Source organism: Nematolebias whitei, chromosome 2 (assembly GCF_014905685.2).
Source record: "Nematolebias whitei isolate Nwh7 chromosome 2, NemWhi1, whole genome shotgun sequence".
Lineage (NCBI taxonomy): Eukaryota > Metazoa > Chordata > Actinopteri > Cyprinodontiformes > Rivulidae > Nematolebias > Nematolebias whitei.
Window position 1 is genome coordinate 32,017,429 of NC_056499.1, and position 26,693 is coordinate 32,044,121.

The window sequence follows — 26,693 nt, forward strand, 5'->3', positions numbered from 1 at the left end:
TACATTGTGAGGACCAACTGCTCCTTGTGGAGACCAAAGCCTGGTCCACATAAGTATAAGTTTTGTTGGTGGGTTTGGGGTTAGGTTTAGGACTAAGGTGTGAATTGCGAATAGGTTAGGGTTAGACATGTACTGGTAATGGTTGGTTATTTTTAGGGTAAGGTCAGGGTTAGGCTATAGAAATGAATGGAAGTCAATGCAAAGTCCCCACAAACAGAGAAAGGCATATGTGTGTGTGTTCATTCAACCATTTATTTAGACAGGTATATCCCATTGAGCCCCGAGGACTCATTTACAAGAGAGACCTGAAACGTGTGTGTGTGTGTGTTTGGGGGGGGGGGGGGGGGGGGGGGCGCATTGCTCCTTTCTGCAGCCAGCTCTCTTGCAGTTTTAGTCATAAACACCATTGTTGCTTGGTCTGTAATGATGATGATGATGATACATTTTGTTTATAGATGCTCTAGTCTTGTTCTTCTTTGTCTCAACTCGCTTTCTGCAGAAGGAGCAGTAAAAACTAGATCAATCCAAGTCCTCCTACTTTGCATTTTTGGAAATTTCATCAATGCACAAAGCTATAAAACACCCCCGTGAGTGCTTGCATTTATGTTTTTGTGTGTGTTTGTGTATGCGGGAGACGGATGATGAGTATGATGATCTGATGGAACCAAAAGCCTGGTGGTTTTATTGCCATGCTGTCTGCCTGCATCCACATACAAGGTTTCATAATGAACATCATAAATCTCATGAACGCACTCACACACACATGTTTGCATGCACAGGGACAAACCTCTGTCTTTTCGCAGACATAATGATGAAACATGATCTTCGGTTGTTTATGGAAATCACAACAGTGACTGTTTTTCTACTAAACAAGAAGTTAGTAAAAACAAACCAAGGTTCATAATACAGTAGATGAAAATGATGGAGAGAAGAAAAACACAAGCTCGAAAATTAATTTCCCAGGTTTGTACCTTCTTCACTGAAGCCAAAGAAAGCAGGACAAAGAGCAGGAAGCAGTGATTTTTATGTAAAATGTGGTCTTGATTTTGAGAAACACAACCACCAATAACACCACAGGTGTGACAGGGAGGTTGCCAGCAAAACTAATCTCGTAGTCACAATGTTAGCCATGATTTGACTGAGGTGGGAATTTTCCATTGAAAGCAGTTGATGCTAGAAACTTGTGAGCACAGTACATTTAGAGCAAAATAAAAAGCAGAACTCGGTCATTTGTTGCAAATGAAACATCTTAGAAGCACTTTGATGCTGTGTAGAGAAGGGGCGTTCAGATACTTGGAGTCTGTAAGTGGAAGTCAAACAATCTAAATGCACAGTTAGTGATTCTTTCAGAATATCAGAGTGGTGACTGTATGAAAAGATGGAGAAGTCAATGTTTGAACGAGAGCATTTAAACAGCGACGATTGGACAGAGGTTTGTTGTGTGGAAATGTGAGGAACTTTTAAAATATGCATCTGTGCCATCATTCTGGATATACAGTAAGCTCGTCAGGGCTGTTGCTCCCTGATCATTTTTACATGTAGCCCACAGTCCATTTGATAAATGTTTTAGATGTATCTCTGCACACTAGTTTTGAATGAATGAGGAATTAACTGGCTTTTGCAGAATTGAAAGACTTGCTGAAGGGCAGGAAAACAACTAAGGGGCCGTTTACACGGCGTGTATTTTGAGTGCATCCGCAGCTTTCTCTCTGCGGTTCTTCTGATCATTTACACGACACCAGTGCCCCCCCTCTTTGAATATGGAGGTTTTTCAACCCACCTTCCAGAGTGGAGGTTTTTCGCTGACCCCCGCTGATAATATAAACATCTCCCGTTGAGGCTTTGTGTTAAACCACATGCGCACACGCACGCGTGGACAGACACTATATTTCTATCAACATGTCGGTGGACACGGTGCTTTCAGAACCTCGACTGATGGAATATATTTTAAATCTCGTAGTTAATCTATGTCAGATTCCAGGTGCTATGACCGACATCTGTGTTGGAAGAGACACATTCTGATCCAGTTCTAATGTCGCTGTTTATAGAACGTGGCACGCGCACACGTCGCGCTGCACTATAACATAAATGTGCTAAATAACAAAAGTTTAATAATAATAAACAGTATTTATGTTAGTGTGAGATATAATGAAGCTCTGAGCGAAATTAAGCTATCTGGACATTATGTAATTCAAATTTAAAATGATGCTAAACATATTTCGTGAACACTAAAGTTGAAAATGAAGACATCAGGTTTAATTTTTATTTATTTATTCAACAACACAAACTGAATGTCACACAAACACTGATAATTAAACTGAACACACTAATAAAGCACGTTAACTGAACTTGAATAGATTGAGTAAAAGAAATGAGGGGAATTTAAAATAAATAGTTCATCCACATCTCTCTTCGGCGTCCTCCTGCAGTTCATCTGGGCCGAGCCTTGTTCAGAACCGCTTCGCCTGGTGGGACACAACTTCTTCTTCTTTCAAAAAAAGTAAAAACTCAGTTGGTTATTTTGTAACTGAAGTAAACACAAACTAACATAATTAAGAACGTTGATTTACCTGCTGTAAAACAGCTACTGATTATCACGGAGTAAAGTCCGACATCGTCGACTCTGTTCTGGTCCACTCAGCGACCGGTGTGGAGCTGTTAGACGAAGCGGTCCCACTTGGCGTCAAATCTGTAGACTCTTATCCAAAATCCAGCCAGAATCCAGCTTTAACTTGTTATGTTACATTGTTGTTAGCTGGTTAGCCCAGAGGAAAACAGAAAATTCACAGTGCCATCTAATGACCTGGCATGGTAACTACAGTGGAGGGCGGAGGGGAATCCTCAGGATGCATGTAAACTCAAAATGCGATCGTGTCAACGCAAATCTTTTCCTCTAATTAACATACGAAAAAACCTACGTTTCCCCCCATCGTGTTTGTGTAAATAGGGCCTAAAACATGCAGGATATTGGCCCCTGAGGACCAGGATTGGGCACCACTGCACTAAAACAACTCTGACTTGTGGGAACATGGATTAAGAACTGGAAAACATGCTGGAGTGTTTGATACCTGGATGTTGACATCATGTCCTTTGAATCCAGTGCTGTGGGGTCTCAGAGAACTGGGCTTGTTTCCCAAAGATCCCATAAAGCTGGTATGACTAGTGTTGAGCATCGTTTGAATTTGAACTATTTCGGTTCCCATTCCGATTCCTCATTTTGATTCCAGTTCCTATCGGTTCTCAATTCCGATTTTATTTTATTTTTTTGAGACAGGGTTCAAAACTGTTTACACAATTTAAATAAACTAGCTAACCAGAGTTCTTTCTAGATTAAATAGTTTGAAATTCTCTTTGAATTTTTATTATATGAACTTTTTACTTTTGATTAACTTTACTATGAATTTCTCACAGGGCTATTTTCAATCGGTGTATAAATATATCAAACTTATGAACTTGTCGTTTGTCTATGAAAAAATACATGAGCTAATGTTAGCATGGTATTTGCATTTGAGTTGACCAACCACTTGAGGTCAAGTATAACTTGTTAATTGCCTTAATGTTGGTATACTACTTATTTTATTATTTTACTTACCCAATTCTGACTGCAGTGGGTTGATAGACTGCAAATTGGAGCGGGAGGAGGAGGAGGCAGCAGAGGTAGGCCGGTGCATGCAGCACGTCAAAGACGAGGCACTCTATTCTACACCATGAACCTGGAGGTGTTTAATCATCTTGGTCATGTAACCTACTTTGCATGACATAATCTCATTACAAGTGTTGCACTGAGCTGACTGGTCTTTTCTTTTATTAAAGTTAAGCCACACTTTTGATCGCCGCTGCTCACTGTCCATGGTTGCGCACACTACCTGCAGATACTTCTTCATTGGTGTTTAGCGACTTCTTCCTGCAGATTCTTCTTTGTTGATGTTTGGCATCTTCTTCCTGTGGATACTTCTTGGGTGGTGTTTGGCGCCTCTTCCTGTGGATCCTTCTTCATTGGTGTTTGGCGGCTTCTTCCTGCAGATCCTTCTTCGTTGGTGTTTGGCCTCTTCTTCCTATGGATTCTTCTTTGTTGTTGTTCGGCGGCTTCTTCCTGCAGATACTTCTTGGTTGGTGTGTGGCGCTTCTTCCTGTGGATCCTTCTTGATTGGTGTTCGATGGCTTCTTCCTGCGGATCCTTCTTCGTTGGTATTAGGTGGCTTCTTCCTGCTCATTCTTCTTCTTTGGTGTTCGGCAGCTTCTTCCATTTGGCGGACTAGGTATTGAAAATAGGAATAGAAAATAAAACATTTGCACAATGCTGGGAATGTTAGTCTTGGTTCCAGTCGATTCGCGAGACTCAATGCCCAATCCTAGGTATGACAAACAAAACCATTTGAATATTCTATGTTGGGCACTTTTTGTTGTATAGAATCAATTTTATTGCACTTTAGAGTTTGCTTAAAAAAAAAAAAACTAAAGAAAATATTTTATTGTTGGTATCATTACTTTCATTCTAGCAGAGCGGACGTAGGTGGTGTTTTATCAGCTCATTCAGCTCTGAAATGAATGCAGAAGGGCAGCTTCTTTATTTTCTGTTTCAACAGATAATCAGTACATGTGCAGAAATAAAAAGCACTGTTGACAGAAACACAATGAGCTAAAATATTATCTGTAATTATCTTGCTTGTGTGTGAGAGTGTGAAGGGAGGGGGTTTGCATGGCCGTGTGTGTGTGTGGGAGGAACTGTTGTGTGTAATTGTTATTTGGCTGAAGCATAGGTTGACCACAGTCAGCTGCAAGAGAGGTCACAAAAAGTGGTTTCCCTTCCTTTAGTCACTACCTGCCCCCTGCTTCAAAGACTTCTTGCTACTTCATACTATTACTAACTCATGCACCATGCCCCCCACCTCCCAATAAAAACACACTTATGTATTTGTTGCACAAAGCAGGGGGTTGTTAAATGACGAGTTCTGATATGCAGAACCCCTGTGTGTGATGCAAGTGTCTCCCCATTTTCTTTCTCTGTAATTCTGTGCTGAACTACTACATCTTCAGCCAATCACAGACGAAGAGGCATCACATTTATGAGCATGGTTGCCTGGCAACAAGGAAAAAGAAAAAGAGAGAGCGTGAGAGAGAAAGAGACGGAAGTGGTGGTAGAGAAAAAAATAGCTGTGTTGTTGCCAAGAGGAGAGGAGAAATCTGAGGATGCTTGATTGCCTTTCACAGATTGCATTTAATTCACAGTCAGATGTGTAATCTTTTTAATTTTGTTTATTAGGCAACCTAGGTGAGGTTTGTACTTTACTCTACATGACTGGGTTACTGAGTATCAGTCAGCTTAGCTTAACCCTACTTAACCCTACACTGTCCCACCTGGGTGTATCTCAGGTGTGATGGGTTAAATGCAGAGAACTAATGTCATCATTGTATGGAAACATAAAATGATGACAACACATAGCACTTACTTACTTACTTACTTTCCTGACTGAATATATTATAATTTAAAATTAATAGTGAAAAATAGCTTATCCTGCTTGGTTTGAAAACTATTTTGAGACATTTCTAACATGATCTTTTCAGTTGGAAATTGTAAATGGACTGTACTTATATAGCACCTTTCTGTCTTATCAAGATACTCAAAGCACTTTAATCTGTGTCCTCATTTACCCATTCATACAACACTCTACAAAGACTAATCAGTGCTTCATCACATTCATGCACCGAGGAGACACATCGGAGGCAGTGAGGGGTTCAGTGTCTTGCCCAGGGACAGGTGACTGCTGGTGGAATTGAATCCCCAACACTCATATTGGAGGACGACTGCTCTAACCACTCATCCACTGCCGCTCCAATAAAATAAAAGTAAATAAAAAAAGTTAAGTAATAAAAATAGATAAAGTCTGCAATGGTACCCAAGGTCCAAACTACTTCAGCTATTTTTAAAATCAGAGATGTTCTGCTGTGTTTGCTCATATTGCCCACACACGGAGTTTTTGGTGAGAAATCGGTGACAACTCAATTCCCTTAATGACATAGCAGTCTATTTCACACATGCTCACTCTCACTTTGTGCCCTAAAAACTAAAACAACAATGCAGTTTTGGTGTCTGTCTGATTGTGTCACCAACAAACACTGATTATGTGCTGTGATGGTTCAAAACTTGGAAGATTATAAATGATATAAAAAGAAAGTTTTGGGAAACATATTGGCCAAGTTGCAAATGTTCTTTTTCTGCAATTTTATGTTGTTAATTGGAAATTATCGCCACTTAGCTCAGTGTTTTTGTTAGAATGTATGAACAAAAAAAATGTATGAATGAAAAAAAAAACAAAAAACAAAGTAGTGTAGACATAGCCATTCCATTTAACAGTCAAGTCAAATATAAAGTATAGCTTAGAATAAGACATGCTTTAGGTTTACTTCACCGAATTAGCAGTTGGTTGATTAAACACAAAATGAGTTATCAGTTTGTGGTAACATTTCTTGCTGTCCTTTTCACTCCTTTCTTTACTGCTGCATCCTTTCAATCTCTCTTCCCAACATGGTTTTCCCATCTAATCCCGTCTAACGTTCCATCATTTAGGGCTCTTCTGTCTCTTCATTTCTGCCTCTGTTTCTGGCTGCTCTCTGTGGACATTTCCTCATGTCACAGAGCAGCATTGTCCCTGGGGTCAGCAACACAAGCACTGCTCTGTTGGACACACACACACACACACACACACACACACACAAATACACATACGTAATGAACTCTTTCAGTGAGCATGGGAAGTTGAACGGAGTGTTCAGTCCTGGCTACTCAAACGAGAGGCTGGGTTAAGGACTGCTGCGCAAGTGTGTTTGCATGAGTGTGTGTATGTGGTTAGGCGATAAAGGATTTGATAACTTAAAGAAAAAGTTGTAAAACAGTTAAGCAGCACGTCCAGCGCTTAAGGCGAACATTGTGTGCTCCAGTTTGCGCATGTGTGTGTTCCAGTCGAGCGTGAGTTTGGTGTTAATCCACAGCATTGCCAACCACCAGCCAGGCGTGAGAACTGTGGCTACTCCTGGCTCAGCTGTGCACTCACACACATTTCCCTCCGTCCTTCGTAGGACCTTGCATTATTCAATGAGAACGTGTTGCTTTAGGTAGGGGAGATGAAATACACCCAAAGATTGTTGTCTGAAATAATGTCTCCAACATTTAGGGCTGTCTTTTCATCATATTCAAGCTGGCAAACATTTTTTCTAATAAATGTGTCTATAAACACACATTTACAACAATTAAAACTTGTTCAAACGTGCATCTTGCAAAATAAAATGCTGCAATGGTGCAGAGATTTATGTATTTTTATCAATTTTCTCTTTGGTTTACTGTCTAATCTCAACTTCTTCTTGCAGCTATGTTGTTACTTGTGTTGCCATGGCAACAGGATCACCGCGCACCCCCCCCCCACACACACACACACATACACACAAACCAGTGTGTGATGTTTAGGGTTTTCTATGTAACTCTTTCCAAAGTGACACCTTGTTTTATAACAATGTTCATTTCATTGAATTTTTTTTAATTTTTTCCCTGTATTGTTGGAATATATATATTTTTTAATATTTATGCTTTTTAAAAATCTGTATGCTTTGTTTATATTGACGTTCAAGCTTCTGTTTTCATTTCATATTGGGGGGGTGGGGGTGGGGTGAGTCAGCAGGGAGAAGACGGGCAGGATGAGACCATGATACTATATTTAGACCACTGCAGTGTGTGACTCAGCAAAGAGACGCCTTGTTTTGATGGTACAGCTCTTATTGAATATGATGCTACATTATGCACACTGTTACACATGCACCTAATTAAACTTGTGCACAAAATAGGAAAACATCTAAGATTTATTCAACACATGTGTTCACTGGTTCATATTAGCAAAACAATTGCCTTATGGTGATATGCTTTGTTTTTAGAAAGAGAAAGAAAAATCACAATAGGGCTGTGAATGACAGCTGATGTATTGATGCAACTTTTTCCTGAGTTTACTTTGTCAGACAGTATGTAATGTTTCACAATGAGGACCTGGAAATTCAACCACAACACAAGAGTGAACAAAATGATTTATTAAGCATTTTGCCAGGAAAGAAACCCCTGAGGGAGGACGTCAGCTGAAACTCTGCAGGGGTAGAGAACAGGTTGGTGACTGAGATGGTCTTGAGACTCTGAAAATGAGAGACGTTCTGAAGAGTTTGATGACCGTGGGGGGGGTTGCAGCAGCTGCGATGACATCAGATGGGAGGGAGGTTAGGAGGGATGGAGGTTCAACTGGATTATGTGATATGTGAGTGTAACCTGGAAGCTCCAACAAATGCTCCTCTTCAGCTCGGGGAGCTTGGTTCTGGAAACTCACAACTCCTAGAGTCTGGGGTCTGAGATCGTGGTCAAGATACAGGCATGGGTCATTCAGGGAGACAGGAAAGGCAATACTTATTGGGGTTTAGCAAGAATCAGTGGTCAGAAGGAAGAGTGAGAGTCAAGGTCCAGATATCTAACGGGCTGAAGTTATCCATCATAGGCAAGGCAAGGGCGAGGAATCCATTGTCATGAAGTGGGTTGATAACAACAGGAGATAACAGGATCAGGAAAAGGATTCTGGATTTTTTTAGGCATAAGGCCATCAGATAATCTGGCATGGAGGCAGAGACTGAGGAGCACTTAAGAAGCGCAGCACACAGGTGCAGCAGGAGGAAGATTGGGTGTGCTACAGGTGAGCCAAGTGAAGCTGATGAGTGAAGAAGTTAGCAGGGCAGACATAAAACACACTTACATGGGCATGGCTTGACATGAAACATGAATCAGTACAAAATCGCAGTTATCTCTGTCACAATCCTGAATGGAAAAGTGAGTAAAAAATGGGTAAAAGTATGGAATCACAGTTGCTTAATTTCAAGATTATGGCATTTTGTATGCTTCCATGGGTTAATAATAATCCATAAGCCTGTGTACTGTAATCCACCTGCTGCCACTTTAACACCTTTAAACACAGATAGATCAGTGTGAGATCTCTGCATTCATGCAGGTGTTTTTCTCCATGTTGCAGTGCTCACCATCTGTAGAATGAGCATGTGCATGTGATGCATCATAAAATTAGTGTGATTCATGTTTCGTACGTGGCATTTGTGCTGACATCTTTCAGTTTGCATGCAGAAACTTCTGCATGCTGTAATTTACTGAAGAAAATGGAAGTGATTCCCACTACTCCAATTAGGGCGCTGTTGTGTATGTTAATCATGTCATCATGTCTTTGTGTGCGCTCTACATGCTAATCATTGTGTTTGGGAAGCAAAGTGAGCAACCGCCCTGAGGGTTTTGTGAGATCTCTGCGTGAGCTTCTTTGCCCGTCACCATTCTCTAAGAAGCACCAGTTGACTTGACATAAATGCACATGCTATAAAAAGAAAAGAAAACTTCTGCTTAGCAGCTTTACAGGGGTTCATGACCTTCAGTCTTACTTTTCCAACTGGAATTTATTGCTTTTTCACTCCATAAAGCATCACCTTGCAATAACACAACAGCAGGTCAAGACGTCAGCCTTTAGAAGCTGTCAGTCTGTATTGCACTCAGGGACCCACAAGTGTTTTATTTCCTTTTGTTTTACTGTGAAATTGCTGCTTCTTTCTGTTGCATCTATCTCTTGTACACATATTAATGTGTCTTTACTTCTTATTTGCATTGTGTTATTTTACTAAATATGAACTTCTTTTTTTCTGTGGTTGTATTGAAATACATGTGGGTTCTGAGAGCAAGTAATGTGTTTGTCCTTTTTAGGGTCATTTTTGGACATTTTCTGTAGCCAGACTACAAGCCTGATTATCATAACATCCAGGCAAAGAGTTTCTGTTTTTATAATGGACAAAAAAAATGCAGTTTTGGATCAAACTGCATGACTTATTGAGAAGTCATTTGAACTATATATGGATAAAATTCCTGACATTTTCATTGTGTCATAGCTCTCAGTGTTAACCCCCTGGTCTGGTGTATGCATGCTTAATGAACTGTTGCTAATCCAATGTGAAGAAATGACAGTGATGACAGAAGTGTTCAGTTGACATCAGTGAAATCAGAATAAAATATTGGCACAGACCAATAGAGACTGAATTATGACTTGGACAAAATATTTTCACTTCTGCCAAATTCAGAATGTATTTCTTAGTGTAGGCAGAGAAGCGAGAGTGCTTTTCAATCATGTGTCATGTAGCCTCAGGAGGCCTGGAAGTGCAGACGGCAAATAAAATCAGCCTCTGCAGCAGCCAGTACTGAAAGAAACTCGCTTGCAAATGGCTTTATATCTCACCAAATGAACATTAGTGTGCAAGGTAGTGTGAGATTTATGCAATGTCACAAACTGTCTCAGATGTTGGCATATACATCGTCTTGTTTTTAAGTCATCGTGTCAAATCAACATTAGCTTGTTAAAAATTACAAAACAGTTTCAGAAAACTGCAAGGAGCTCAATGGCTGCTTGGATGTGGGTTACTAGGGCCCCACCCTGGAGCCACGCCTGGGGAAGTGGCTTGTCAGCAAGCACCTGGTGACCAGGTCTCTACCCATGGGATTTAGTCAGTTTCAGCCTGAACAAGCAACATGGCTCATTGGCACTCTGACCCTGGTTTACCAAAGCTGGCTCTTGGGACTTTGAATGTAAACTCTCTGGCCCGTCTACATTCCTACCTTCACCTATGGTCATGAACTCTGGGTAGTGACCGAAAGAATGAGATTGCGGATACATGCGGTTGAAATGAGTTTCTTCTGCAGGGTAGCTGGACTCTCCCTTAGAGATACAGTGAAAAGTTGAGTCATCCAAGAGAGACTTGAAGTAGAACCGCTGCTCCTCCACATCGAGAGGAGCCAGTTAAGGTGATTCCGGCATCTGGTAAGGATGCTCCCTGGCTCCTCCCTAGGGAAGTGCTTTGGGCATGTCCGAATGGGAGGAGACCCTGGGGAAGACCAAGGACACACTGAAGAGATGTCTCTCGGTTGGCCTGGGAACGCCCTGGAGTCCTCCCAGATGAGATGGAAGAGGTGGCTCTGGAAAGATGTCTGGGCCTCCCTGCTCAAGCTGCTGCCCCCACGACCCAACTTGGGAACAAGCAGAAGATAATGGATGGATGATGGATGGCTGTTTCACTGATTCTAATTTATAGGCATGTTGCTGTGTCAGACTAAATGTTGCATAAATCAGTGGTGTATTGTTGGTAAGGTCCCCCTTATTAAATGATGACCAAGCTACAATGTACAAAGTAAAACAAATCAGCCAGGACAAGGATGATCTATGCATAGTCTTAAAAAGGTTTTCAGGTGTGATTGCAGTGAACTTCCCATTACATATCATAAGGAATGATTGGTCCACTGTGGCCCTGTGATGTACTTGCGACTTGTCCAGGGTGTACCCCGTCTCTCGCACAATGATAGCTGGGCATTTTTCACCAGTGACCCCCGCAACCGGAAAAGGAAGAAGTGGGTAAAGATAATGGAAGGCTGGATGGATGGATGGTCCACTGTGATTTTTTAGCATGCACATACTTATATTGAGAGGTTCAGGTGGTTTATCATCATAGTGGCTGAGTATTAAGGACTTGTGTGGGTTGTGGGGGGATGTGTTGACAACAGTGTTTATATATGAGGTTAGGCCCATGAGGACTAGTGTGGTTTGGCTATCAAGAGTTTGATGCAGATTTGTCTAAGCTTTCTTCATGTCAAAGCTACAACTGTGATAGTGACATCTTTCTGGAACCACACCTGAACAGACACTGACACTGTAGCTGTATCCTGACAGAATATGAAAGAGTCATGCAAATGCAGGAATATAACATTAAAACATAAAACAGTGTCAGGACAGCCTTCACACTCATGTTGTTTAATGTACAGCATTTCTCATGGTTTTATAGGTTGAGTAAAGCATGGTGGGGTTGTTATTGAGTGTGAATGGGAGCCTAAGGTTGTGATGTGTCTTATCTTCAATAATTAACTTCCATTCTTTCATTCATGTATTGCAGCTTTGTCCTACTAGTTAAGTTAGCCTAATCTAAGCTAACACAGAAGTAGCCCTGTGCAACAATTACTGACAACTAATAGCCAAAAAGAAAATAATAATAAATGTTGTCCAGCAGCAATTTACATCTGTACTGTCAGTTTAAATAACCGGAGAACCAAACAAACAACCTCAGTTTCACTTTTTCTCATCAGAAAACTATGTATTAACCCCCCACCCCCACCACCACACACACACACACAAATGTTTGTCAGTTTTCTGACTACTTCTTCTGAAATTGCTTCACTTTATGTTTTTACTTCAGTGATGGAGTAAATTCAAGAGATTATATTTATTGTGAATCACAGACACCAGTTTTCTTTTTATATGCTCAACGGTTCATCGTATTATATTAAAGTGAACTTCAGGTAAACTAGGAAATGCAGTTAGCAAACTACAAAGTATATTTAATCTTTATGAAGTACCTGATAGAATTTATGGAAACCTATCCAGTTCCGAGTTTTTTCTAAACTGCCACTTCATTTACTTCTTTTCATGTAAGCCATCCGGTCCAATCAACTTCACTTTCAGGATGGATATTTTTAGAATCAGATATTGTCTTTGGCAAAAACTCCCCCCACCTCCCCCCCATTTTTCAGTAAATATCTCATGTCTGGGGGCCTGTAGTTTATCCTTGCCAAGGTCTCTAGGGAGTTATTGTGTATCTGTAGTTCAGTTTCAGTGTTTATGTGCTTTTATGTGTGTGTTTGTGAGTAGCCCATGAGTGCATGGGAGATTTAAAGCCTCTGTAATCAAAACCAGAGAATGTGCATGCTTTCCCAGACCCAGCTGAATCTAAACCATTACGCCAGCACCCTCTCGGTTCTACAGTATCATGGCTCTTAATGGCTCCAAGGCTCTGTGGTGTGGGGCACATGTGTGTCCATCTGTGCTTGTCTATTTGCTGAGAGAGGAAGTTGTCCCTTAGTGGACTTCCTATACAATGTTCAAGCAAGTTCTTTGATGTCAAGGTTGTTTGCCAATTTGTTTTTTACATCCCCGAAGCAAGTACTTGCAGGTAATGATGTCTTCTTGTCAGAATTCCAAAGTTCAGGAACTTGGATTAGTAAATTCTGAATGTGTAAATAAGTCTGTGAGTTTCTTATTAAGTAAATTAATCAATTTTATAGGTTGTCAAACTGTCAGGGTTGTATATTATTTTATTTTTGATGATGCACGGTGACCATCCCAGTGGACAACTGGAGGTGTACTGCCTCACAGGATAAATCCAAGACTTATTTTTCTGTCAAGCTTTACAGAAGAAAAACAATAACGATGGTTGTGCAAAATTCTGATTTGCTGTTGTTGCAGTTTCTGGTCTGTCCTTTGATGCATCAAACTATTTGAACGATTATTCCCACTTGCCAAGAAAATGGTACATCTCTCTCTGTGATAAGAATTTTGTATACTGTATAGCTTTTAAAGAAAGACACTAAACAAAGGCCAAACACTAAAACATGCACCCTGTTATCCTTACAACAGTAACACACACATGCACACACAGAGTCAGCTGTCTGCAATAAATTTGAAGCCAGGCCACTAACCCTGACCTTTGACCTCTTCCTGGCCAACAGTGAGGTCCTTTTAGCTTCTGTAAGCAGCAAAATGACTTTATTTATTTCAACAAGAAACCAGTTCTGATCTATTTATCTCTGTTAAAAATTAAACTTTTTTTTTCTTGATGCCATACGGTTCAGCTTTTTGCAGTGATTTACATTACAAGATTGTGTAAATAATTTAGTCTACCTTTAGACCATTGAGGCTAACAGATATTGAACTTGACATTGACTCGGTTTGACAACTTAAATTGTCAAAACTACAATGTCAAGCTCAAAACACATTTATTACACCTAAAAAATTAAAATAGCATGGGATGTGTCACTAATGTACTTTTATTGTATTGTCGTCATAGTATGTAAAATGTACACACTCATAAGGGAAATAAGGTATGGAAAGACATTGCTAGATGCTGTGAACAAGGTTTGTAAATGTTCGTTTTAATTTAATTATATTTAATGGTAACTTGAGTTTCTTGAGCCTTTTACTAGAGCTAATCAGGGCTGAACAATGTCAGTTTACAGCAGCTTATTTGAAGCTGCCCATCATTAGTTCAATGGAATAAAGCATTAAATTTAGAGTTTTATTGAACAACATGCATGTGCCTAGATTACCATCAAAACTGGAGTGGACATCTACAAGTGGACACCAGTGCTGGATGTTCATTTGCTGGCCTGAGTTTGTGGATTTGACTGTGGAGCCAGCTTGTTGTAAGCATGGCGTTGTGCCTGTTTGTGACTGTTTTGTCCTGTAGAAGCTGTTGACTGACTGGAGAAGATCATTGAGTTCCTGTCCCGTTGACTCTGTAAGACACAACAAAGGTTGAAACACATTATTTTTCAACTCAAAACAGCTTCCAGCTGCTGTCAAGATAAATTCGTACCTATGGCAGCTGTATTGGATAAAAGTGACGAGATCAGGATGTCATCAGCATTAGTAAAACATAACTTTTTAAATCCTTAAAATCAACAATTCAAATATGTCAGCCACTACATTTACATTTAACTCTGTTTTTGGAATATACAGTATTTGTTTGTCTCTGCCACATAGTTTGGTCTTAATTATTGAAACATTTTCCCTACTGCCTCTGTTTAAAAGAAAAATATAAACAGAGTCACCACAAGCTTGTTCTTCAATGAAAATCCTTCCAACCCGTGACCCGTTGTGGCTTATTGCACCAGTGTCATGTTGCAGACTGTAATGCATTCCTTCAGCATGCGGTGCTGGAGTTTTGCTGCTCTGGATTTTCATTGAAACACTGTTCAGCCTGAGTACTGTAGATGCTCTTGCTGTTGCATCAGGCATTGCCTGTTTTTGGCCTGCCTGCCTGGTTATCTGCTGAACACTCTCTGATTTAATGGTGAGAGTATCTGAGGCTCATGAATGATTCTGCTTCATCTGGTGCTGCTGTTCCTGCAGCATCATCGTCTTTGCCTGTCTTCCACAATTTAATCTCTCTGCTCATCAACTTCTTCTCTACCCCTCTTTGTCTGCCTGTCTTCCTTATGGTCCTACTATGCATCTCCCAGCAGGTTTATTCTTGCTGTGTCACTGCACAGATGTCGAAGTCAAGGTGGATGCTGCAGTCGTCTGTAACCTTGGCAACTGCAGCATCATCTGCCACCAAAGACAAAGCATTGTAACCCTTGGCTCAGTTTTTTTTTCTTCCTGTACAATGCAACAGCTTTCTTATCATTCTATTTTGCTGTTGTTATCATTTCTGTATGTCTCGATCTGAAGACTAACCTCTTGATCTTGGTATGTGTCAGTGGTTTAAATCAACAACAGTCTGCTAAAGCAATGAAGCCTTTTGGGAATTCAGATCAGAATTAGTTACATCTGCCTGCATTAATGAGAAAAATGGAAAACTGTCTGGTCGTCAGCTTAAGTTCAGTTTGTTAAATATTTTAAACAGACACTTTGAATATTCAGGTAGTTAAGACTTTAAGCTAATTCGGATGTCCCTTCAGTGTACAATGACTTTTTTTTTCTTACCATGTAAATCATTGAACAAAATCCTGTTTTTTGCTATTCACATTTTATTGATGTTTAAATTTGACATTCTGGTTATTTTGATAATTGAATTAAAATAATCAAACAGTGAATTTAGCTGCTAGCATTAAAACTTAGCTCTTCACTGTCACTATGACAGGGTTCTATTAAATCTTATTTTTATTCATTTCTGTTTCTTCCAGGTTTATTTATTCTAAATTCCATTTTTTTTTTCACATATAGTGTCTAAGTGTCTAATCACATTACATATTGATAAAATGTTGACAGGGCAACATGAAAATGACCCATTTCATATAAATGTCCACAAAAAACGACAACAAAAATCCAAAAGCTACAGCCCTGATTGAACTGGCTTTGACTGAAGCTAATATTTAGTTCTGACAACATTTGCCTGTCCAAGCAAAGCTTTTTGAATTAATCTAGAGGAATACCCGTCTCCACACAAATATCTTTGAACAACTTATTTATTTCCTTTTCATAATGTTTTTGTTGGGAAGAGTGTGCTGAAATGTTAGCTTAGCTTGTTTTTTCTGATTTCTTAGGGCTGTGATTGTTTAGGTTGAAGCATGTTTTATTTATTTATTAATTTAGCCATTTCATTGATTTACATGCACACAAAACTTACTGAGAAGTTGACATTATGAACCTTGGTTTGAGATAAGCCATGCAAAGAAGGAGCATAAAGGATGCCATCAATATTAAATAACACTTTTGGATTTTGTGCACTCCTAGAAATCAACGGTATTTTTCGGACTATAAGGCGCACCAGATTATAAGGCGCAATATTAATGAACGGGTCTGTTTTCATACTTAAGGTGCACCGGATTATAAGGTGCATTAAGTGAAACCAAACAGACAAATAAGTCAAACTTTATTTAACTCTTTCACAATAACTACATAAAATCAGTTTGAGGTCAGTAAGCACAACCAGAATTAATACATAAGGTGCACTGGATTATAAGGCTCACTGTTGATTTTTGAGAAAATTAAAAGATTTTAAGTGCGCCTTATAGTCCGAAAAATACAGTAGTCGTTTTTCTGAGCTGAACATGATTAAATCCACACAAACACTTTTTTTTAAGTCTAATGCAGCAATAAGTAAAAGTGTATGGCTTTTTTTTTTATTGTTTACTTTGTCTACAGGAAAGCTAAATGGTTGGTGGACTTTAAGAAACTGTGATTGTCTTGATAATGGATAGTTGAAAAACACTTCTATTTTCCCACCACCGTCAGCCTCTTGGAGTTTTCAGGGTTGATTCTGTGTGTAGTAATATTCCCTCTCGTTTGTTCAGTCTCTTTCTCTTCCTCTCAGCAGTGCAGCTCAGACATTTGTTTCCGTAGCGGCCAACAGTTTGACCTTAGCAACAAACATCCTGAATCGAATCCTACCTTAGCAACAGGCTGAGATCTGTGCCGTCATGGAAACCGTAACAAATCTGTCAGTTAAGTCAGTTGCTAGGCGATGAAGATGAACAGTTACTGTGCCGTTCACTTGGAAGGCTCACACTTTGCTGTGTCAGTCGATGGTGTACACAGATTTCAGCTTTTTTAATAATAATAATTGTTAATGTTTACTGTTTGCTCTAATTCTGGAAACGCTTTGTGGAATGGTCTCTTGTTCACAAAGTACCTTGTGTGAACAAATGTGTAATCCTGTTGTGGTATCACTGATCCCACATGTAGCATATTATTTTGGATGGATAAAATTGTTGCTAAACTTTGCTAAACACAAAGGTGACTAATTAAGACAAATCGCCATGTATATAATGCATTATTACACATTGTATAAATTTACAGTACATTTTTTCCAGAACCATTAGATATAAAATCACTAATAATGGCTAAGTGGCATTACAAGGCTTCTCTTTGATAGTTTATCTGGGTTTCTCTCAAAGTATGTATTGCAGCCGGAGTAAGCTGCAAAGGAGGAAAGGAGGAGTGACAGAGAAAGGAAGGAAAGAGAATAAAGTCATGTTTCCCAAAAGGGAAAATGTGTCTTTTATAGGTGTTGACATGTAAAATACTCACAGAAGAATGGGGACAAGCCTTCAAGTGGCAACGTTAGGATTGTCTGCATCATTCAGGGGTTTTAGATGATATAATAGTTTTGATTTCTTTAAAACACGTGGAAATTTGTTATAATGAAATTTAGTAACCTACACTGACAAAAAGTCTGTGAAAAATTAGAAAGTAATATTTATTTCTAAAGATGACACAAAAAAACAAACAAATCCAAATTCAGGATCATTTTTGTCCCCAGTAAGTTTAGAATAAGGACAGTAAAAGGCTGCTGGGATCATTTATTCATTAATTTACGCTTTTTAATTACAGCATGAACTCACACACACACACACACACACACACACATTCATATATATATGTATATATATATATGTATGCATACAAATCTTTCTTATGAACTTTGCATATTTATTTCCCATCGAATCCTACAGTTCCTATCTCAAGTCAGTGTTTATTTCATTTGATTTATCTGAATACAATAGTTCCTCACTATATTGCGGATCACGTTTTGTGGCTTCACTGTATTGCATGTGTTTTAAAACCCTGTTTTTATGAACCCTGTTTTTTATATTGTGTGTACTATGCATGTATGTTACTGTACATGCTGTACAGTACTGTACATTCATCTCATCATCATTATCGCAATTGTTAATGAGTTTATGAGCACATGTTGTGTTTATAAGAGAGTGAGAAAGGCTAATAAAAGAGTGGGATGAGTTTATAAAACCTTAAATATATATGTACAGTGTTTCCCCTTTCTTCTAGCAGATGTCCCTCCTACCGAACCAAACTGCATGTCCACCCAGCCCCACTCCCCCATCGGCACTGACGTAGCACTAAGCTAGCTGTATGCGATACAGGCGCGCTAGCTAAAATGCTAAAGGCAGCGCTCACGCTGCCTCTTCCCTCATGCTGAAACCCCCACCCCCCTACTCTCGAAAACTATCGGTACAAGCAGCGCTAATCTCAGACGTCTCTCTGCCCCACCCCCCATGCCCCCATCGACATATATCACGGATGAGATGAGTGCCACGCCGTGGCAAGTTACCTAGGGGAAACACTGATATAAATAATAAAATAAATTGAACGTCCCTACTTCATGGACTTTCACTTACCGCGGGGGTCTCTGGAACGTAACCCCTGCAATAGGTGAGGGATCACTGTATTACACAGTGGAGACACTGACTAAATGAACTCACATTTTACATTTTCATGCATGTTCAGAAAGTGCATGGATAATTTTAAGTCATAACATTTATTGTGCACTGATGCAGTTCCTATTTAATCACCAGTGAGCTGGATGAGTGTTGGCTTCTCTAAGTCTGATGCCCTGGTTATTAAATGTAAAAAAAAAAAAGTAGAGTACTTCCTCCAAGTAGGAGGTGAGTCTTTGTTGGAAGTGGAGGGGTTTGGGTGTCTGGCTGTCTTATTCATGAATGATGGCAAGACAAAATTGGCAGATGGCCAGGATTGGCAGATTATGACCCCATCCACAGTGATGAGGGTGTTGCTCTGATTGTTGAGGTGTAGAAGGAGCTTAGCTAAAGCAAAGATCTTCATTTACTGATCTACAGTACATTCCAACCCTCACCTATGATTCAATATAGATAGATAGCTTTATTTGTCCCCGTAGGGAAATTGGTTTGCAGCATTGTCAGCAGGCATTTACATAAAGGACATACATATACAAACATGACATTAACATCCATCATTAACGGCAAAGAAGTTTGAGCTCAGTAATTTATGATAGCTTTTTACTGTTTAATGATTTAATCGCTTGTGGTATGAAAGAAAATGTCCTGTTTCTTGAGAATAAAGAGAAGGCAGTTCACCCTGAAGGAAGCAACTCAAAAAAGGATTGTAGGGGATGCGTATTGTCTGATATAATCTTGTTTGCCTTCTTCATAACTCTGTCCATGTTTATTTTTTTTCCATACTGGGCAGAGTGGTCCCTAACAGTTTGCTGGCTGTGGTTACTATACTTCTCAAGGATTTCTTCTGAGCCTCTGTAGCATTGCCAAACCAACAGATGTTACAAAACGTTAAAATAGCCCCAGTAAAAGCAGAATTAAACATTAAAAGCATTGAGTTATTGACTCTAAATGACCCCAGTTTCTGTCTGAGGTGTGGATCATGACTGTAAGAATGAAATACAGCAGATACGTGCAGCTGAAGTCAGCTTCCTTCATAGGGTGGTCAGGCTCAGCCTTAGTGATGGAGTGAGTTGCTCTGTCATCAAGGAGGAGCTCGGAGGAGAGCCACTGCTCCTCTGCATTGACAGGTGGCAGCTGAGGTTGTTTTGGAGTGAGGGTGTCTAAGTTCTACTGAACAACCCGAGTATGGATAAATAAAAGACAATAGATGGATAGACAGACTGATAGATATATTTAGGCTTGAAATGGATGCTGTGTGTTCTGGACCAAAAAGAAAAGGAGCGTCCAGACTGTTGTCAGCACCAAGTGTAAAGCCAGGCTCTGTGAAGGAACAGGCTTAAATGATTTTGGCAAAGCTCTTCCCTACTTCTGTGATGGCATAGATGATGCAGAAAAGCTAAGCAGAGAATTTAAATTAATCTTTACACTGATGACCATGCATGTTTTAGTACATCAATGTAACCCAACATTCTGCGTACACGACAAAAGAATGGCTAAATGGAGAACTTTTTCCCTGCCCTGACCTATTCGACAGGATTCGACAGGATTGTGCACATTAAGGCATAAATGTAGGGGAAAGGGACAGACATTGACTTGAATTGTCCATCACTGAGCACCCTCAGTGCCATCACGTCTTGTAATTGTTGTCAGAGGAAATGACATTGAAACAAAGTAGCTGAACAGTGCTTTTACAGAACTGCTCATTTGTTTCTGTTCTGTCTAATAATTATGATAAATCTACTTTAATTTTGAAATAACATGATAACTACATTGCAACTAAATTGGCACATGAATTACATAGCATTATATAAGCATGCTTTAAACCTTCATTGTTCCTTTTCAACTAAAAAAAAATGTTGAAAATGAGCATGGCCCCATAACAATAGCAACCTATGAGGATAGTGTGTTCTCAGCTAGTTGTTTATCTCGTCTGGAGTCTGAGAAGTCTGGTAATAATAGGCAAACAGGAAGAGAAGCATCATAAATGTAGAGATCAAATACACACATACACACACACAGTTGGCTGGAACTCCAGTCCCATGGCTCTCACCCCAGCAGTGAGCTCATTAAAATGTGCAAGACGACGCCTCTCGTCCTCATGCTTTCTTATCTCCACTTCAACTCTTCCTCTCCCATTTCTTTCCCACATCACCCTTTTCTTTTGATACAAAATATCACACACTCACTCACTCGTCATGTCAGCATCCAGGTCTCCCTACTGATCTGGAATCAGAACAGATCAAATTCTGAGTGAACACGGATCAGAATGCTGCCTGAGCTGTGCAGCTGATTGGCATGCAGGGTGAATACTTGTGTATTCTAAGTATGTTTGTGTGTATGAGGGAGTTTTCAGGGGAGGGTAGTTTGGTTTAAGGAATGGTTGCCGGGTGGAAGAGGAGGAAGGAGGGAAGAATTTGTTAAATGTGAATGGAAGGCTTCTTTCTGGATGTGAGCGAGACACAGTTTAACTGCTACGTGTGTGTGTGTGTGTCTGTGGTTGGTTGGTTATATGGTAGCTTCACTGAGAATACATCCTGTGGTTGCTTTAATTAAAAGGCTGCTCATTTAAATCTGCAGACCAGCTTGTGAGGACCTTAATGAGCAATACAGATGATTTTTGGGGTGCTTTTGAGCAAGGCGTTTAACAGTTATTGGGCCAGGCGGGTGACTCTGGTTCAAATTAGATGAGAAAACCCTTATATCTTAAAGAAAACAACTACATTTACAAAGGAATTCCTAAATTACACATAACCAAATGTTATTCCACGCTACAAGTGTAATTTATTTATTTTTTCCGGCTGCCCCTTCTTCAGGGGTCGCCACAGAGAATTAACTCGCACGAAGATTTGGCAATTGTTTTTACACCGGATGTCCTTCCTGACACAACCACAGACCACCGAGCTACTACAGCCCTCTGTGTGGAGCAGAGAGCTGCTATCTAGGGCACCCGGGGGAGCAGATGGTGGGGGTTAAGGGCCTTGCTCAAGGGCCCAGAGTGGGGCAAATGAGGGTGGAGTCTGGTGAGAGTGTTTCAACTTTCCCACCCACATTTTGATGTTTCTGGTATGGGGAGTCGTACTATCGACCTCTCGATCACAGGCCCACCTTCTCTAACCTCTGCGCCACCACTCCCCTAATACAAAAATACACAGTAAACAAATATAAATACACGTGTAAATAACTAATTTAAATCATTAGCATCGGAACTGGCACTATTCAGTTTATTTCTGATCAATTAAACCTTTTTTTTTTTTAAACTAATTTACCAATAACTGTTGCAAAAGTGTGTGTGTGTGTGTGTGTGTGTATGCATTGCAGTCAAACACAGCATCAAAATGTGTGCATTCATTAGTGAAAGCAGAAAGTACAGAATCCAACCATAACTGGCAGAGCCAAACCCTTCTATTATGGTTATTTAATTAATTTTTATAACCTTAATGTTGTGTTTTTATATAGTATTTTTATTATTCTTCTGCTTTGTTTATTGAAACCACAGCTTACGTCAAGTTTTTAAAATGTTTTATTTTTTTTGTCTGAGACAATCTGCAGCTGTAGTTTGAATAAAAAAGGTTAACTCAGCTTAAACATTTACTTTTACCATGCTTGAGTGCAGCTAAGGTTCATCACACATCTTATTCTTATTCTTATGTAAACGGTAAAACTGTACATGAAGTGAAAGCATCTGTTGATAAATTTGTCAATTTAAAAAAAAATAGCATTCTTTGACATAATTACATTTTGTCCACTGCGTTGAATGCCAAGTTCATAAAAAAGAAAAAAAAAGTGCTATCTTTTTACATTCAAAGTTTGTATTAGGAATGACTCTCAGCTACTTCTACATCAAATTTTAGTTTAGTGTCTAAAAAAACTGACTGGGTTGTGGTCATTTTTTTGTCTGCAACCATCATTTAGTTTTGGCAGTCATCTTGCATCAAGTTCAAATTCAAGAATCTTTATTATTCCCGAGGGGCAATTAGTTTCACAGTCAGTAGTCACACAAAACATCTGTACTAGACAAAACATTGAGACATTAAAATAACAGAAATCATCATTGTTCATTAAGAAGCCTGATCGCTACAGGGATGAATGAGTTTTTCAGTCTGTTCGTCCTACATCTTGGCAGCAGATACCTGCGTCCAGATGGAAGTAACCTGAACTCACCATGGAGTGGGTGATCAGGATCTGCCAGAATCAGTCTGACCTTGTTCACTGACCTTGCCTTGTATTGGTCAGGAGGTTCTGTAGGACTATGTCAGCAGCAGCTGTACATAAAGATAGACTGATAATCAGCTAACCAATTTAGTCAGCTAATTAGAAACTTTTAAGGAATCGACAATTGGTCATGACTGTGTATAATTATTCATTTACCAGGTAGGAAAATAAAAAGCCTACTGTCATGATTTACATCATCATTATCGTCATTGTTATTATTGTTGTTGTTGTTATTATCATCATCATTATTATTGTTGTTGTTGTTGTTGTTGTTGTTATTATAATATGATCATTATTATTGTTGTTGTTATTATCATCATCATCATTATTATTATTATTATTATTATTATTATTATTATTATTATTATTATTATTATATTATTGTTGTTGTTGTTGTTGTTGTTGTTGTTGTTGTTGTCCAGCCATTATTTTACCCACTTCATCCTTTTTAGGTCATGGGGGTCACTGGTACCCATGTCCAGCAGTCACTGTGTGAGAGACAGGGGACACTGGACAGGTCTCCAGTCCATCACAGGGACACATAGAGACAAACAACCATTCACTCTCTCACTCACACCTAAGGACAATTTAGAGTTACCAATCAGTCTAACATGCATGTTTTTGGTCTGTGGGAGGAAACTGGAGTACATGGAGAAAACCTACGCATGCATAGAGAGAACACACAAACTGTAGGAAGGCCCCTGACTGGGATTTGAACCGCGGCGACCTGCTCACCGTGAGGCGGCAGCTCTAACAACTGCGCCACCATGCTGCCCTGTTGTAATAGTTATTATTATTATTATTATTATTATTATTCAGTATGAATAAAATAAGAATCCAGCACAAAATATTTTGAAATAATATCCATCTTCCCTTCACCTTCCTTGCTGGAGAGGGAAAGCGAAAGTTGAAGAAATAAGAAAATCTAATTTAGCTGTTGTTTATTACATTTTTTCCCCTCTGTTTGTTTCAGTTACAGTATTTTCCTGGCTCTGTGTAGAGTTTTGGCCTTTCAGCTGCTCGTAAGTCTTTACGGCTTTAAAACGTAGCTGCAGTCACCATTTTCATGCCAACTGTCCACCTTTATAGTGGCAGCAGCAGCAGCTTGGAGCACCTTGTTTGGAAGTCAGAGCTATCTACCATCAATTAAACTGATGTAAACTTTCAGGTCAGCTTTTTCCACGTGGGCCTATTGTCTTAAAATAGACGGGTGTTTACAGCAGCAGGTTAGCTGCACAAGAAACTGGGTCTCTGGGTGCAAACGCTCACTCACGAGACACTGCTTTATTTGGGAGTCACTGTAGTCCCTCCAAGAGGCAGATCACTTTCTTGTGTAAATACTGGCAGAGAGCAAACAAAAACACAAGATGTGTAGTTCCTCGTCTGTTTGAAAGCTACCACGTTTTTACTAGCCTCACACAGCACGCTAACAGCTTCATGAAGTCACTTCCATGGAACAAAAAATACCTTGTGGGAAATGAGCAGTGAGCGTTTATGAGTGTGTGTGTGTCTGATCCTCACTGTGTTTTCTTTCCAGGGGCAACCAGAGATATTGGTTCAGCTCTTACCAGGATGTGTATGAGACATCGCAGCATCGAGGCCAAACTCCGACAGTTCACTAAGTAAGACTGAGTCATTCCTCCTTCTTGCTCTTCTCTCAGTCTTTTCTTTCTGTGTTCTTCAGGTGTGTTATAAAGTCAAAAGCTATCTATGTTCATCTATAGTTGACATTGTTGCAGGGCTATGTTAAGACAAAGTGCTGTTGTCTGCTGAATGGATCCCATTAGTTACATTCCTCACCCAGTTTATATTTAAATGATTGTAACTGAATACAGCTGCTGGTATGCAGTGAAGACCACTCAGGAAACCTCACCAGGAGTCTGTTTTTAACCATCATCTTCCTCTGTCTTCGTTCTCCATACTCCCTAATGGCTTTTCCACAACAGAAACACCGTTTTGTTGATGATGATTATGTCTAGTTGTGGTTATGCTGTGTTTGTACAGACCAAATCACTCTGAAAATGTTGGTGTGCACATGGTGCAGTAATCCTGTGCACTGAATGTATTAAAATGTGTATCTATGTGTGGTAAGAGAAGAGAGTGATGATGAATGGGAGCAGATTGTGGAAAACAAAACAGGTTGAGCTCATTTCTGCAACATACTGTATCTAAGTGGGTTCATTTCCATTAGGACTGGAAATATTTCAGTGTATACTTTCTCTCTGTATTTGTTAAAGACAAAGTATTGGATGAGCGTAACGGAAGTATCTCCTTCTCTCTTTGTCTCTCTGCAGTGCTTTGATGGAGAGTCTGATCACTCCTCTCCAGGACAAGATCGAAGACTGGAAAAAGACAGCCAACCAGCTGGATAAGGATCATGCCAAAGGTACACAAGCATCACTGGTCAGCGGGCTAATTCATGGAACTATAATGGTACAATAATGCAGTCACGCAACCTCCCAGTTGAAGGAGTTTTCTTGCTGGTAATAGATCCGAGCAGCCTTGTCAGGTGATACCTGGACATCAACAGCACTATGATGTAAAAAAGACACAACATAGCCAGATTGTTGATGGTCTCTGCAGGGTCTTGTTGAAGATTTTAAGAAAGGTATAAGAAAGCAGATGGCTCAACGTTATAGGTAGGAGAGCATAAAAGGTCCATGATGGTCTTGAGTCTGCACAAACTTTTTAAGCAACGTCATGATGGTTTGTCATGGTGGAGGCAGGGTATTGGAGTCCTGGTTGGAGTACACATGATGGCAGAGTATCATGTATGGCATGGTTTTTCCAATTTGAATCAGGACTGGCCTTGGTAATTTTACTGGGGGTGCATGCCATATCACATTAACACTGCCTTATTTGAGACGGCTCACAAAATTTTTGCTATTGAATGTGACACGACTGCATTTCAGACATGTGCACAAACACCCTGAGTGGGTCCTGAATTAAAGGGAAATGCTTTGTGTTGACATATTTCACTTAATTTATCAGGTTTCAAATAAATAGCATCAAACCTGTAAAAAGTCAAACAACACTTTTTTTTAATTCAACCTTTATTTAGACAGGTTAATCCCATTGAGCCTCGAGGACTCATTTACAAGAGAGACCTGCTTTCAACAAAGAGTGATGACAACAATTTTAATTTTAGGACAACCTAGAAAACATCATACATATTTCAGATAAGTTAGAAGAGTATACAACTGACAAGATGTATTGATCTGAGACCCACAATAACTTCTAGCGTTGTCCTTCCAGATAGTGTAAAGTTCACATCGGTGACCCCCCGGTTTAGCAGGGAAATGTGATTTCACCCAGAGACCTTCCTTTATTCTTTGAAAACGTCTCTGTTTATCTTGTTTCAAGAGTACAAGAGGTCACGCCATGAGATCAAGAAGAAGTCATCTGACACCATGAAACTGCAGAAGAAAGCTCGTAAAGGTAACAGTCAGCTGTTTGATACTCAAGACCCTTTTTAGACATTTAAGTCAAATCTGCTTTGTGTGTGTGTGTTTGGGGGGTGGGGATACTTTTGATTTGGAGCTACAGATACATTTGTAAACTTTGTTCATTTGTGTGTTTTTTTTTTGTTATGCACCAATGATCTGAGGTTGAAGGAGATTTGAATGTGGTGATCAATTAAAAAGTCAGACCTGGATCATGTTTATAATTAGATTAGGATCTAATAAAAAACACA

At 39.7% G+C, this 26,693-nt stretch overlaps 1 protein-coding gene across 1 annotated transcript in view; it reads left to right on the plus strand.

The window, feature by feature from the left end:
• Window positions 1–26,693, plus strand: part of mtss1lb (MTSS I-BAR domain containing 2b) — an 87,485-nt gene that overhangs the window by 39,253 nt on the left and 21,539 nt on the right. Inside the window, exons 4-6 of the mRNA XM_037691262.1 lie at window positions 24,537–24,621; window positions 25,294–25,385; window positions 26,363–26,437. Of these exons, the coding sequence (XP_037547190.1) occupies window positions 24,537–24,621; window positions 25,294–25,385; window positions 26,363–26,437 (252 nt within the window). The remainder of the gene's footprint in view (window positions 1–24,536; window positions 24,622–25,293; window positions 25,386–26,362; window positions 26,438–26,693) is intronic.